Here is a 15,704-nt window from a genome sequence, read left to right on the forward strand (position 1 = left end):
TAAATGGGTTAAATAAAGATTTGCAAGATTGTTCTTTTTTATTTTTTAAAGAAAACATTAACTTGGTGATTTGGCATGTTTTTACCCCAAGAAATTATTCTTTTTCTTCAGTCCTGGTGGTAGTTTTTTGTTTTTGTTTTTAAATTAAATTGAGAAGTTCCATTTTTTTCCAAGTAGAAGTGAGTAAATGCTTTGGGAAAAAGTATAAATTGAGAGATAATCCCTAGAATGCCTTTCACTGTGTTTTAACCTTCTTTGAAGACAATGCAAACTTAGAAAATCACTATCTCTGTCCTAATTTATTGACATGATCAGTACTCTTTTATGAAATACTTGACACTGTATTCAATGCTTACTGTTTACACAAATGTTAAACGTAGTGTTGATCAATCAAAAAGAGGTCTCTGTGACCCTCCCGTATTATACAGAAGAGTTGATTATACGCACAGATTAAAAAATACGCTGTCAAATTGTTAAGTATGTTAACAGAGAAGCTGAAGAGGGATTGTGGTTCCCTTAAAGGCTGATTAGCAGCATCAGAGTTGAGGATAGAACCGTTTTCTGTTTTCTGTCCCTCTGTTAATAGGCTTTTTTGTTGTTGTTGTCCATAATATTCCCCATTGTCTTTTGTCTCAAATCATTCAGTTGCTTTTCTGTGGTGGTATTTTGTTACATGTTTGCTTCCATGGATTCCCCCCTTTACCTTATGTATTCTTCAATGAAAATAAAACGTTAAGTGAAATGTTTATCTTAATTGTCCAGAGTATCAGTGTCTCATTTACTGAGACTTCATTTTCATTAGTGTATACACAGAATTATCTCATGTAGTAATAATTATTTCCAGATATTTACTGGGATCAAACTGCCTTTTTTTTTTTTTGGCCATGCTGTGCTGTATGTTGGATCTTAGCTCCCCAACCAGGGATCAAACCCGAGCCCTCTACATTGGAAGGATGGAGTCTTAACCACTGGACCATTAGGGAAGGAAGTCCCCAAACTGTCTTTTAAAGTCCATGGGATGTGTAGTGATGTCCTCAGTTTCATTTCTGATAATGGTAATGTGTATTCTCAGTCTGGCTAGAGGCTTATCAATTTTATTCATCTTTTCAAAGAACCAGCTTTTGGTTTAGTTGATTTTCTCTCTTGATTTCTTGTTTTTATTGTCATTGATTTCTTTTTTTTTTTTTTTTTTTTTTGGCCGCACTGTGTGGTATGAAGCATCTTAGTTCCCTGACCAGGGACTGAACCTGCCCCCTGCAGTAGAAGCACGGAGTCCTAACCACTGGACTGCCAGGGAATTCCCACATTTAAATGTTTTTGAATTATGTTTGGAAAACTGGTTGGCTATTAGGAAAGATTTTCGCTCTTGAGTTGCCATGTGGGTCTTATGATAAACTAGTAGTGCAAACTTTTATCTTTCATTATATATGGGTTTTGGTTTTGTCTCAGACTAGTTTGTAGGGAATTTCTGCCTGTATTTCATAGCTGGAGAATGTGAGATCTAAAGATGTCAATTTCCACCAGGGAGATTTTCCCACAGTAGTGTTCTTTGGACTTCTCGTTATGTTGCTCAGAGATCTACCTTTGGACTGAAACCACCACATTTTAATGACTCAAAAACGTCACCAACCAGTAAAATTCTTGAAAATTTGAAACAACTGATTTTAGTTTCTAGAATTTTAAAGAACATCACATAGCCAGAAATGATTTGTTCACTAATGAATTATGAACTACCAGTGTGTATGTCTGTAGTTGGCAACTGTATAAGAATTCATTTAAGAGGATAATGTGTTCTGTAATAGTCTTAGTAGTTTGTAATTGATAACACAAAATTTTCAGAATGTTAATTCCTATAGCAAGAACTTGTAACATCGTAAAATGTGGTTCACCAGAGTTGCTACTTTCCATATTTTATAATTAAATGTACTAAAAAAATCTAATTAAAAAAATTCAGTCACAGAGATGGCTTTAAACACAAACATTTCTGAATAACACTTTATTCTAGCTCATATACAAGGACATTTTGGTATGCTATTTATACAGTTTTCTTAGTGTTCCCTACATTTGGACTAATCATACTAACATATCTATATGGTAGAGATTTGACCAAAGTATATGCACTTCAAAATAATATTCTATATTCTAATATTCTGAAATGCCTGTGTACAATCTGATCATTGTTTAGTCAGCAAATATCAAATTTAAAGTATCAGAATGTGGAATGTTTGATAAGTGTTTAGAATTTTTCTGACCAGAAGTTCCATCTAGCTAGCTGTGGTGGTAATACAGGACCTGTATGTTTTTCTCATGGGCGTGAGGATGTCATGTTACACTTTTTTCTTTTATGTTTCTCAACTTTTTGCTTAAACTTTTTCTCTCAACTTACTGTAGTAAGTCCTGTCAACATGTTTGTTTGAAAGCAAACCAAAACCAAATATTAAAACGGAAAAAAAATTGCAAAAGGATCAGATTCTGGCTTCAATATATTATTTCTATATTTTTAAACTGATGTTACAAAATGCTCTCAAGATGCTTTTTAGGAAGGCACAATTTGGTAGCATCAATTTTTCACTTACAGCTTTTTCTAAACAAGATCCCAAGAAACTGCCACCTTAATTTTTCCGGCACGTACTTTTAAGCACTTCAAGGTTCAATCTGAAGTGCAAGTAAAACCCTCTCATTCTCAAAATTACTAAGAGTAAACAGAATATGAAAATACAGGTTACTTTATCAAAGATGAAAGTTCTTATCGTATTAGGTTAGAGACTAAACGTGGAACAAAGGCCTTCATGACTGGAAAATCAGAGCTCTTGAAGTGAGCTCTAGCTATCTAAGCTTAGAAGTTAAATGCAGAAAAACGAGAACATTTTGGTTCTTTTGAACAAGAGCGCAACAGCTAAAGCATTACAAATAAGGTATGGTGATAATTTAGTTAGAAAAGCTCAGTTACTACTCTAGGCTAGACTCTAACCAGTAAAACTATACTTTGTAATTTTCAAGAGTTTGGCTTCATATTAATTTTTTTTACAGTATGTAAATAATTACATATACAGTGTTCTGTAACTCAAACTATAATGCTCAAATCTGGAAGTTTATTCGAGAGATGCTCAAAAGCCCCACTACTACTCTGCCTTTCTGTTTAGAAAAACCAACAATTTTGAAAATACTTGTAGCACAGAAATGCTCCATGGTTCATCCACAACTGCAAGCCCGTATCAATAGGCAGTTTCTCATATCTAATGTGTTATAGTCTCTAATATCATATGTCAAATACCCTGTTGATTTATGAACATTTTCCATGGGCAAGGGTGTTGAAGACAACAGGATCAAGTTACGATGTTATTGTTCACTTTAAATACTAAATTGAGCTTGCATACTGAAAGTTAAAATGAGCTGCAGTAAGAATGGGAATATAAATATGTCCATTTGTACCATACACTAAAAGTTAAAATCCTAAAAATAAGAGAATGAAGATACCTTATGATAACTGAAAAATGAAAGATGAGAAGCAATAGGAATTGGTAATGGTATATTTTAATTTTTTGTTAAAGCTCTGAAGTTGTATTAAATTGCTAACCAAATTGAGGTAGAGGTAGACCCTAATGTTATTCCTTCCATGTGTCAGAATAAGCCTCTCACTTTAACTTGTATGCACTTTCCCCCTAATTATATATACAATGATTTAATTTGAAGCGTGTGTTATGATAGAAAAATTACAGGATCATTCAAATGGTTATTTTTTTTTACAAAATTCTTAATTACTAGTAAAAAAAAGTATAAAATGTACCCAATGTTGTTCCTGCTGGTCATAAATATATTTGTTTTTCCTCCAAGTGTAGAAAAAAAAAGGGTAGAGAAACTATATTATGCAACCATTATGATAGTCATGTAATGAAGACACTAGAACATAACTAGTATGGTAAGAATATTTTACCTTAGTGCCTAGTTTTCCTCTTTGAAGGTTACACATAGCTTTGATTCATATTAAATTTCCTACTAAAGCAGATTTAAATTCCATCAGACACAAATCTATTTCCATTTTAAATCACATACAAGTGCTAAGTGATCAGAGGGATGGGAAACACTAGGTAAGGCCTGGTGGGTGGTAACTTCTTCATGAGTAGGTAATGGAATCACCTGTTCAACCTCTAAAGCATTTAAGTCAATGAAAATGTAATCCAGACATCCATGAAAGCCACCGACGTAATTTGTGTAAGCAGGTTCACCACAAGCACTTTTCAGTTTGAAGAAATGGGTAAGAGACATGTTGCATCGTTCCTCTTCCCCATTGGAAGTCCAGTCTTCATGATCCTCTGGAATATTGCCACTGATGACAAAGTGATACATTCCTGTTGATGGGGTACTATTAAAGTCCCCACAAAATATAACTGGTATGCTGGGATACAGATCACAAGAGACGTGTCTAATGTGAGCCAAGGCTACTGCCATTTGAATGAGACGAATGTACCCACCTATGAATATAAAAAACATTAATGTTAAGTACTTTTTAAAGTTGCCTTTAAGTTAAAAAAAACAAAAATTTAAAAACTCACAAACCACAGTATCTGGGTGACATTCAATATATGTATTTGTGTGTGTGGGGAGGAACTGGATGAAGGTGGTCAAAAGGTAAAACTTCCAGTTATAAGATTAATGGTATTGGGGATGTAATATACAACACAATGGCTATAGTTAACACTGCTGGGTGGTATATTTGAAAGGTGCTAAGAGAGTAAACCCCAGAAGTTCTCATCACAAGGAAAAAAACCTTTTGGGGGGGTATTTTTATTAGGTAATAGATTTTAACTAAACTTATTGTGATAATCATTTTGCAATATGTATAAGTCATTGTGCCATACACCTTAAATTGTATAGCGATGTGTGTCAACTATATCTCAATAAAACTCAAAAAAAAAAATATTTGTGTAAAACAGCTTTTACCGACGTTACGTTACCACGTTCAAGCCACTTGAGAAAACCAATAAAACCTACCTTTGGGGTGCCAGTAGAGATGGGTATTAGCAACACATATCTTTTTAGAAGAGTCCTTTGTAGACTGAAGAACAGAAACCTAAAATAAACAGAAAATGCCAAGTTCAGTTGCTATTTCCCAATCTGAATTTTTTTAAAATCTAAAACTATATGATGAACTGACATTTTTCCATATGCCTCCCTGCTGATGAAGTATGATTGAAATTATGAAATTTAATTTTGTTTTAAGTTTTGGAATATAAATGAATGGGATTCAGCATAACATTTTAGTAATAGTCCAATACACAGAGATAGCATGAATACATTTTAGATGACAACACTAAGGTTGGAGACCATGTTTTTATGTGGGTAAGCATGGGCTTTGGAGTCAGGCAGAACTAGCTTTGAATACCCACCCTACCATTTACAGCAGTGTGACCTGGAGAGGGACACTTCTTTTTCCTAAACCAGCTTCATCATGAGTAAAAAAGAGACAATATCATCCACCTCAAGAAGGACATTTAATTGTGTGGATTCAATTAAATGAGCTTACTCAGAGGTGCATGAAGACAGAGTAGGTGCTCAAAAAATGGTAGCTGCTCTTCTTACTATGAACAAAACCAACTACCTAAAAACTCTGGACAACAGAGTTTTAGAATAACATCTATAAAATGGGAACAGTGGGATTACTATGAACCAAAATTAAAATAACAGTTAATATTTACGGAGCACTTTGTACAACATGCCAGAGACTTAAAATTTAAATTCTTTAAAATGTGTCAAAACAGTGTTTGGCAAGTAATAAGAAAATATTAGCTGTTAAATTATTGTATTTAGCTAAACACGAAATCATAAGCACTATGAAAAGTTCCTGTTTGTCTTGTTCAAGGCAACCTGTAGTGTGCCTGGCGCATTACAGGTACTCAATAAGTATCTGCTCAATGATGAAGGAAGGAAGGCAGGCTAAATTACGTGCTGAAGATACAAGAGCAAACACCTTTCAGTAAAATCTGGACTGTTTCATCTCTATAAGCACCCCCGGCCCCGGCGCCCCTTCCAGAACGAGTATGTAGAGACTGGCGGAGTTACTCTACCTGAAGTACAGAAGATCTCTGGAGCACCCTCTCCTGCGCTGATGGGTACAAAGCCAGTTTCTCCAGCAGTTCTTTGTGAAGTGGGTCAGACTGCAGGGCATCATGGAAAGCAATGTCATGCTGGCTAAGGAGGCTGAACTTGGACTTCCGGTAGAAAGTGGCCAGGCCTTCGTGCTGCTTGATTCGAAACACGCCCTCTAGCCCAAAGGCCTCCAGGGCCGGCACCAAGCTGTCTGTAAACACATTGCGGTCAACTTCCTGCAAACAGATGAGGTCGGCGTTGTAGCCCGTGAGTTCCTTTTGGATAAGGTTCTGGCGGTAGTCGAGCTCCAGGGCGTAAGGGGCACAGTACGGGTACAGGACCGTCCGCGAAAACTCAGTCTGGGCGTATGTGTCGGCCAGGATGTTGTAGGAGACAGTGCGGATGAGCGCGTCGTCCGTCACCTTCTTGGTGTACAGATGCCGGTGGTCAAAGGTGCAGGTGCCGGGCCCGGCCTCCACTGGACACACACTTTCCAACTCCCGGCTTGGCCCAAAGCGCTGCCCATTGCCTGGGGTGCAATGAAGTTTGAGCCGTAGCCCGATGTCGGCATTGGACGGGGTGTAGACGCGCTCGTCCACACCCGTCTCAGTCCAACCAGGAGAGGGCGAAGAGGGAGACAACGATGAGGGGCCTCCGCCATCAGGTTCCGCCGCTCCGGGTTTGGTTTCCTTGTACCAGCGGAAGAGGGAGCCGGCGGGATCCCCAAATTCGACGCCGAGCTTGGGGCACACCGGGAAGCCGGCCATGATATAGCGCGGCAACTGCAGCTCGGTGAAGGCGGGAGGGTTGCGCTCCACCTTGTACTTGACATCGCCGATCTGCAGCACCGCACCGTCCTGCCAGGCGTCCACATTGAGCACGTCTTCAGCCACTGCCTCCTCCCGGTAGTACAGCTTCACCACGGGTTCGCAGGCTGCAGCCGGCTCGGGCCCAGGCCCCGCACAGGACACGCCGCCGCTTGCGTTTGGCCGGTTCTTCTTGCTCTTCTTGGCGGCAGCCGCCTTCGCGTGGCCTTTGAGGGCATTGGTAGCGATCCGGCTAAGGGCCCGACCCAGCGGCTCGCTCTGGTCGCGCTGCATGTTCTTGTGGCTGCCGTCGGCCAGCGCGAACGACAGACTTAGCTTAGGCTCCGAGGGCACACAGCGCACCACAGCGCGCTCCATCGCGCCTGCCGCAGTCTCAGTCGCCGCCTCGGCCCGACTGTGCCGCTCCACCGCCGTACGGACCCCACGAAGCGCGGCGCGGGCGCCTGGGAGCCTCCACATGAACCTGGTGGCCCAGAGGCTGACGAGATCTGAGGCTGGGGGACCGCAAAGCGTCAGGTCGAAACAGAAGATCCGCAGCCGCCGGTTCCGGAACCCATTCAGTCCCTCAATTTCCGGCCGGCGAAGAGAGGGCGCACTGTGCTCCTGCCACGCACTTTCGCCAGGCCCGCTCACCAGCTCCTTTTTTCCATAGCCTCTCCTGTCTCTAATCCATCCCAGCTTAATTTTTATCTACAACCAGAGTCATAAGGCTGGGAAAATGAAGAAAATATAGAAGTTCCACAGGGAAATATTAGACTCCATGATTTTATCGAAAGTGCAGTTAGCGGGCGGAAGCGAAGGCGCGCCTAAGACGGAACTGGCTTGGGTGGTGTCACGGGTTTCGCTTTCCCGCCGGAGGCTGCCGCAGTTCCTGGTTGTTAACCCGGTGCCCTCTGGTGTTGCCTGGGGCTTCCTCGCGCGAGGGCGTAGGGAACTCCACCCGGATTGCCAGCCTGGCTTCGGGTGTGGAAAGTGTTGCTCACTTCTCCACAGCATTCCCGAGGCTGCTCACCCTCTTCCGAGATGTGGTGGGTTCACCTCAGGCCTAGCCAGCGCCGACGCGCGGAGCAGAGCTTTTGTAGTAGTAACTAAGAACGATATATAGTAGCTCACAGTTAGTGAGCGGTGACTGTGCTAAAAACGTCTTTTACGGATGTGAGCACCAGAGAGGTTAAGTTACCTGCTCAAGACCAAACTGACATTGCTGAATGAATGACAGGAGACAGAATAGCCAGTAAGTAAGAGGATATGAGAAATGTAGCTTCTTTGAAAGCCAAATGAAGAAAGTATTTCAAGAAACAGATTTTGTGTTGAATATAATTAATACTCTGTGATTAACTGAAGAAAAAAAAAACTCTTGAAGATTCAAAGAACAAATAGAGTATTGGCTTCTCTCGACAAGTGATATGTTTGTATGTACTTTCCCGTCTCCTACAACTAGAATGTTTGTTTATTGGGTATCTAATAATAAGCCATACCCTTTCCCCCGGCTTACAATGAGGAAAATAAGCCTTTTCTAAAAGAAGGATGAATTTTGCAGTCATTTGAAATGTATATTCCTGTCCTCCCCTCTCTCCACGCAGCAAGCATTTGACAAGGTAACTGGATGCCTGGTGGTATGTATGTAATCTGGGGCTACAGTGTAGGGTAAAAGTCATTACATTGTATCAGTTGACTTAAGAAACTAAGTCTCAGTACTCCAGTTCATAGTATCATAGTACCCACATTAGCAAATATAAATTTTGACATGACATTTTTCTTCATGCATCTTTGCAGAACTCAAATAAGCTGAAAGATAAAAGCACTATTAGAAAATGTGGGAATTCCCTGGTGGTCCAGTGGTTACACCTTGAGGCTTTCACTGCTGAGGCCCAGAGTTCAGTCCCTGGTCTGGGAAGGTCCTGCAACCCGCTCCGGGAGGCTAAAAAAAAAAAAAAAAGCCCTTTTAGAAAATGACTTTCCTTCAAGCAACTGATCTAATTTAACTATGTAGCACTGTAGCAGTCTTAATCCGAGTTTGAGACACATGCCTTGAAGTGTCATACTTTCTTTTAGGGTTTTTTTTTTTGATATTTTAATTTTTTCAAAGAGTAAAAACAGATTCGTAGTGAAAAAAAGGTAATCTTCCCGCCTCTGACTCCTATGCATGCACAAACATTTATGAATTTATATCCTTCCCCCCACTTTTTTGCACAAATAAGAATGTAGTATACCCATGGTTCAGTACCTTCCTCTTTTCATTATCTTACATTATCTTTTGTCAGTTCTTTCAGGAGAAAGTATCTGCAAGTGTTCTGAAAGTGTCACAGCTTCCCAAAGAAAACTTAATCTGAACTCAACTGACTTAAAAATAATAAATGGTGTGTTTATTTTATGAGGCTAAACTGTAGCACAATTATGTATATAAATTATATACATTATATAATTAAAATTTCAGATTACAAGACTGAACCAATACTATGCTTTTCCTCATGCCAAAAGGATAAGTGTCTAATAAAAATCATTTTATTCATCCATTCTCAATTCATACCAAGAAACACAAGCTAACTTTCACTAGTCAAAAGTTAACGGTTGTTGGAGTTATTTTTATTACTTATACATATATCTGCAGGAATTAGTGTGTGAAGACAAGTTTCTTGTAATTACCCTCACTTAGTTAATAACATTGGCATAGATCATTAATATACTTTTATCTTTTTTAACTTAAGGTCAACATGAAACTAATTTTGAGGGATAGCACTCAGAAATTTTGAGTAGTTTTGGTGATATCACTTCAGGGTAATCTATTTTCTCATATATTCAAAATTTAATAAATTCTTTTTTTTTTGGCTGCATTGGGTCTTCATTGCGCGTGGGCTTTCTCTAGTTGCGGCGAGCGGGGGCTACTCTTCATTGTGGTGAGCGGGCTTCTCATTGCGGTGGCTTCTCTTGTCACGGAGCACAGGCTCTAGGGCACGCGGGCTTCAGTAGTTGTGGCGTGTGGGCTCAGTAGTTGTGGTACACAGGCTTAGTTGCTCCGAATCATGTGGGATCTTCCCAGACCAGGGATTGAACCCGTGTCCCCTGCATTGGCAGGCGGATTCTTAACCACTGCACCACCAGGGAAGTCCCCCAAATTTAATAATTTCTATTTGCTTTCTGTTTAAGGGAATCAATCTCTTGTATTTATTTGTTTCTTTTAAAATTATTTTTTCCAGTTTTACTGAGATATAATTGATATATAACATTGTATTAGTCCAAGGTGTACAGCATAATGATTTGATATAGGTATATATTGCCAAATGATTACCACAATAAGTTTAATTAACATCCATTACCTCAATAGTTACAATTTTTTTTCTTGTGATGAGAACTTCTAAGATCTATTGTTTGCAACTTTCACATATACTGTAGTCACCATGTTGTACATTATATCCCCAGAACTTGTTTATCTTATAACTGGAAGTTTTTACCTTTTTGATCACCTTCATCCATTTCCTCCATCCAACCATCCCCCAACACCAATTGTTCTCTGTATCTATGAATTAATTTTTTTTTAGATTCCACAAATAATCGAAATCATACAGTATTTGTCCTTGTCTGACTTATTTCACTTAGCATAATGCCCTTGAGGTCCATTCATGTTGTCACAATGGCAGGATCTCTTTCTTTATTGTTGAATAATATTCCATTATATATCTGTAGCTATATATCTATATCTATATATCTTACATTTTCTTTGCCCATTTATCCATCGATGGACACTTAACATTTAGGTTGTTTCCATGTCTTGGCTATTGTAAATAATGCTGCACAGAACATGGGCGTGCAGAGACATTTTTGGGATATTGATTTTGTTTCCTTTGTGTGTATATATAACCAGAAGTGGAATGCTGAATCATACGGTAGTTCTACTTCTAATTTTTTAAAATAATGTGCTATATCTTTCTAAATATTTTTTAAATTTTATTTATTTATTTATTTTTGGCTGTGTTGGGTCTTCGTTTCTGTGCGAGGGCTTTCTCTAGTTGTGGCACGCGGGGGCCACTCTTCATCGTGGTGCGCGGGCCTCTCACTATCGCGGCCTCTCTTGTTGAGGATCATGGGCTCCAGACGCGCAGACTCAGTAGTTGTGGCTCATGGGCCTAGTTGCTCCGCGGCATGTGGGATCTTCCCAGACCAGGACTCAAACCCGTGTCCCCTGCATTAGCAGGCAGATTCTCAACCACTGCGCCACCAGGGAAGCCCTACTTCTAATTTTTTGAGGAACTTCTGTTTCTATACTGTTTTCCATAGTGACTGCATCAATTTACATTCCCACCAACGGTGCTATTTGTTTCTTATATTTTAAAATATTTATCATAATTTATGATTACATTATATATTAATATACTATATAGCATAGTATGTATATGATACAGCTATATCATTTTTTTATTTTTAAAATTGAGATACAACTATATCACTTAATATAAGTATAATTAATGTTACTATAACAGCAATCAGAAACTTAGTTCGAAGAAAAAAAATTCAGTCAAAGAACTTATGTAAAACATAACACAGTTTAGCTCCATAAAGAACTCTTAAGCATATGGACTCATTTCTTTTTCCTGCACTCTCATTCTTAATTTTGAAATAACAGTACATAGTTTAAAGCATAGTAAGTTAGTTTCATGAGTTCTCTTAGCATCTTCATCATTTCTATTAAGAAATAGAAAAAATCTTTTTGTATAGTATTGGAGAATCATATTTTGGTGTCATTATCCATAAGTGCTTTTATATAATCAAGCCTGGGCTTCCCTGGTGGTGCAGTGGTTAAGAATCCGCCTGCCAATGCAGGGGACATGGGTTCGAACCCTGGTCCAGGAAGATCCCACAGGCTGCGGAGCAACTAAGCCCATGAATGACAACTACTGAGCCTGTGCTCTAGAGCCTGTGAGCCACAACCACTGAAACTCATGCGCCTAGAGCCTGTGCTCTGAAACAAAGAGAAGCCACCGCAGTGAGAAGACCACACACCACAACAAAGAGTAGCCCCCACATACTGCAACTACAGAGGGCCTGCGTGCAGCAACGAAGACCCAACATAGCCAAAAATAAAATAAATAAATTTATATTTTTAAAAAACCCTTAAAAAAAATCAAGGCTTTGTGAAATATACTTATCTGCTTATAAATACTATTTCTAACCCTTAGATTCAGAAGTAGAGCCCTTCAAGGGAATGCTTTTAAGCTGCAAATTAAATATGTAGAGATAATTAACATTTTTTCCTTTCTTTCAAAGCAAAATATTTAATAAAATGCCAGATGGCTCTGTTGCAGAAATTGACAAGCTGATCCTAAAATTTATATGGAAATGCAAAGGACCTAGAATAGTCCAAATTACTCTTTTTATAAAAGAAGAACAAAGTTGGAGGACTAACACTAGTCAAATTTAAAACTATAGTTGACCCTTGAACAATGTGTGGGGTTAAGGGCACCAACCCGCCTCCTTTCCCCAGTGCAGTTGAAAATCCGTGTATAACTTTATAGTCGGCCCTCCAGATCTGCTGTTTAGCATCTGCATATTCAATGAACGAGGGATCATGTAGTACTGTAGCATATACTTAGTGAAAAAAATCTGCATACAAGTGGACAGTTCAAAACTGTCTTGTTTAAGAGTCAACTGTAGAACCATTTTTACTAAAGCTACAGTAATCAAGACACTGTGATACTGAAATAAAGATGACATGTAGATCAAAGGAACAGAATTGATTGTCCAGAAATAAACCCTTACATTATGGTCAGTTGAGCTTTCAACAAAGATGTCAAGGCAATTCAGTGAGGAAAGGACAGCCTTTTCAATAAATGGTACTGGAACAACTGTATATCTATATGCAAAAAAAAAACTTGAATCTGTACCTCTCACGACATACAGAAACTGACTCTAAATGTATTATAGACCTAAATGTAAAACATATAAGTAGACGAAAACACAGAAAAACTACATGATCTTATCTATCTTTCACAGATAAAAACTTCAAAATCATAATCCATAAGAGAAAAAATATCCTGTTTGACTTTATAAAAATTAAAAACGTTTGCTCTTCAAAAGATACCATTAAGAAAATGGGTCTGGCCTGGGCCCCAGCTCCGGCCACGCGAGGCGAGGGGTGTGAACCTGCCTCAGGCAGCAGTCAGGACATCGAGTCTGGCCCCAACACGAGCCCTCTACCTGCAGTGGCCACTCCTGGAGCAGGAGCTGAGGGCCCTGGCTGAGCCCCACCAGATCCAGAGAGTGTGCAGCCCTCGAAGCCGAGCTGTGTGGCTGACAGCGTCTTGGTGCTCTGGCCAGGTGTCAGGCCTGAGCCTCTGAGGTGGGAGAGCCAAGTTCAGGACACTGGACCACCAGAGACCTCCTGGCCCCGTGTAATATCAGTCATCAAGAGCTCTCCCAGAGATCTCCATCTCAATGCTAAGACCCAGCTACACTCAATGACCAGCAAGCTCCAGTGCTTGCTTGACATCCCATGCCAGACAACTAGCAAGACAGGAACAAAACCTCAACCATTAGCAGAGAGGCTGCCTAAAATCATAAAAAGGTCACAGACAGCCCAAAACACACCACCAGATGCGGTCCTGCCCACCAGAAAGACAAGATCCAGCCTCATCCACCAGAACACAGGCACCATTCCCCTCCACCAGACCAGAACACAGGCACCAGCCCCCTCCACCAGGAAGCCTACACAACCAACTGAACCAACCTTAGCCACTGGGGGCAGACACAAAAAACAACAGGAACTATGAACCTGCAGGCTGCGAAAAGGAGACCCCAAACACAATAAGTTAAGCAAAATGAGAAGAGAGAGATACACAGCAGATGAAAGAGCAAGGTAAAAACCCACCAGACCAAACAAATGAAGAGGAAATAGGCAGTCTGCCTGAAAAAGAATTCAGACTAATGATAGTAAAGATGATCCAAAATCTTGGAAATAGAATGGAGAAAATAAAAGAAATGTTTAACAAGGACCTAGAAGAACTAAAGAGCAAACAAACAATGATGAACAAAATAAATGAAATTTAGAATTGTCTAGAAGGAATCAATAGCAGAATAACTGAGGCAAAAGAACGGATAAGTGACCTGGAAGATAAAATAGTGGAAATAACTACTGCAGAGCAGAATAATGAAAAAAGAATGAAAAGAATTGAGGACAGTCTCAGAGACCTCTGGGACAACATTAAACTCAACAACATTCGAATCATAGGGGTCCCAGAAGAAGAAGAGAAAAAGGGATTGAGAAAATATCTGAAGAGATTATAGTTGAATACTTCCCTAATATGGGAAAGGAAATAATCAAGTCCAGGAAATGGAGACAGTCCCATAAGGGATAAATCCAAGGAGAAACATGCCAAGACATATATTAATCAAACTATCAAAAATTATATACAAAGAAAAACTATTAAGAGCAGCAAGGGAAAAGCAACAAATAACATACAAGGCAATTCCCATAAGGTTAACAGCTGATCTTTTAGCAGAAATTCTGCAAGCCAGAAGGGAGTGGCAGAACATATTTAAAGTGATGAAGGAGAAAAACCTACAACCAAGATTACTCTACCCAGCAAGGATCTCATTTGGATTGGACAGAGAAATTAAAACCTTTACAGACAAGCAAAGGCTAAGAGAATTCAGCACCACCAAACCAGCTTTACCACAAATGCTAAAGGAACTTCTCTAGGCAGGAAACACAAGAGAAGGAAAAGACCTACAATAACAAACTGAAAACATTAGGAAAATGGTAATAGGAAAATACATATTGATAATTACCTTAAATGTAAATGGATTAAATGCTCCAACCAAAAGACATAGACTGGCTGAATGGATACCAAGAAAAGACCCGTATATATGCTATCTACAAGAGACCCACTTCAGACCTAGGGATACATACAGACTGAAAGTGAGGAGTTGGAAAAAGATATTCCATGGAAATGGAAATCAAAAGGAAGCTGGAGTAGCAATTCTCATATCAGACAAAATAGACTTTAAAATAAAGACTGTTACAAGAGACAAAGAAGGACACTATATAATGATCAACAGATAAATCCAAGAAGAGGATATAACATTTGTAAATATTTATGCACCCAACATAGGAGCACTTCAGTACATAAGGCAAATGCTAACAGCCATAAAAGGGGAAGTTGACAGTAACACAATCATAGTAGGGCACTTCAACACCCCACTTTCACCAATGGACAGATCAACCAAAATGAAAATAAAGAAACACAAGCTTTAAATGATACATTCAACAGGGTGGACTTAATTCATATTTATAGGACATTCCATTCAAAAACAACAGAATACACTTTTTTCTCAAGTGCTCATGGAACATTCTCCAGGATAGAGCATATCTTGGGTCACAAATCAAGCCTTGGTAAACTTAAGAAAATTGATATCGTATCAAGTGTCTTTTCTGACCACAACGCTATGAGACTAAATATCAATTACAGGAAAAAGACTGTAAAAAAATACAAACACATGTAGGCTAAACAATACTAAATAAGCAAGAGATCACTGAAGAAATCAAAGAGGAAACCAAAAAATACCTAGGAACAAATGACATTGAAAACACGATGACCCAAAACCTATGGGCTGCAGCAAAAGCTGTTCTAAGAGGGAAGTTTATAGCAATACAATCCTACCTCAAGAAACAAAAATCTCAAATAAACAACCTAACCTTACACCTAAAGCAATTCGAGAAAGAAGAACAAAAAAAACCCAAAGTTAGCAGAAGGAAAGAAATCATAAAGATCAGATCAGAAATAAATGAAAAAGAAA

General features: G+C 39.2%; 1 protein-coding gene across 1 annotated transcript; it reads right to left on the bottom strand.

Moving 5' to 3' along the window:
- Positions 1 to 1,200: 1,200 nt before the first annotated feature.
- PDE12 (phosphodiesterase 12) lies at positions 1,201 to 8,472 on the bottom strand. Its single transcript, XM_007119164.4, has 3 exons — positions 6,066 to 8,472; positions 4,993 to 5,071; positions 1,201 to 4,472 (listed from the first exon to the last, which is right to left on the bottom strand). The coding sequence occupies exons 1-3, from the start codon at positions 7,371 to 7,373 to the stop codon at positions 4,030 to 4,032; spliced, it is 1,830 nt and encodes a 609-aa protein (XP_007119226.2). The 5' UTR covers positions 7,374 to 8,472; the 3' UTR covers positions 1,201 to 4,029.
- Between the last annotated feature and the right edge of the window lie 7,232 nt (positions 8,473 to 15,704).

The sequence above is a fragment of the Physeter macrocephalus genome, chromosome 18 (genome assembly GCF_002837175.3).
Source record: "Physeter macrocephalus isolate SW-GA chromosome 18, ASM283717v5, whole genome shotgun sequence".
Taxonomy (NCBI): domain Eukaryota; kingdom Metazoa; phylum Chordata; class Mammalia; order Artiodactyla; family Physeteridae; genus Physeter; species Physeter macrocephalus.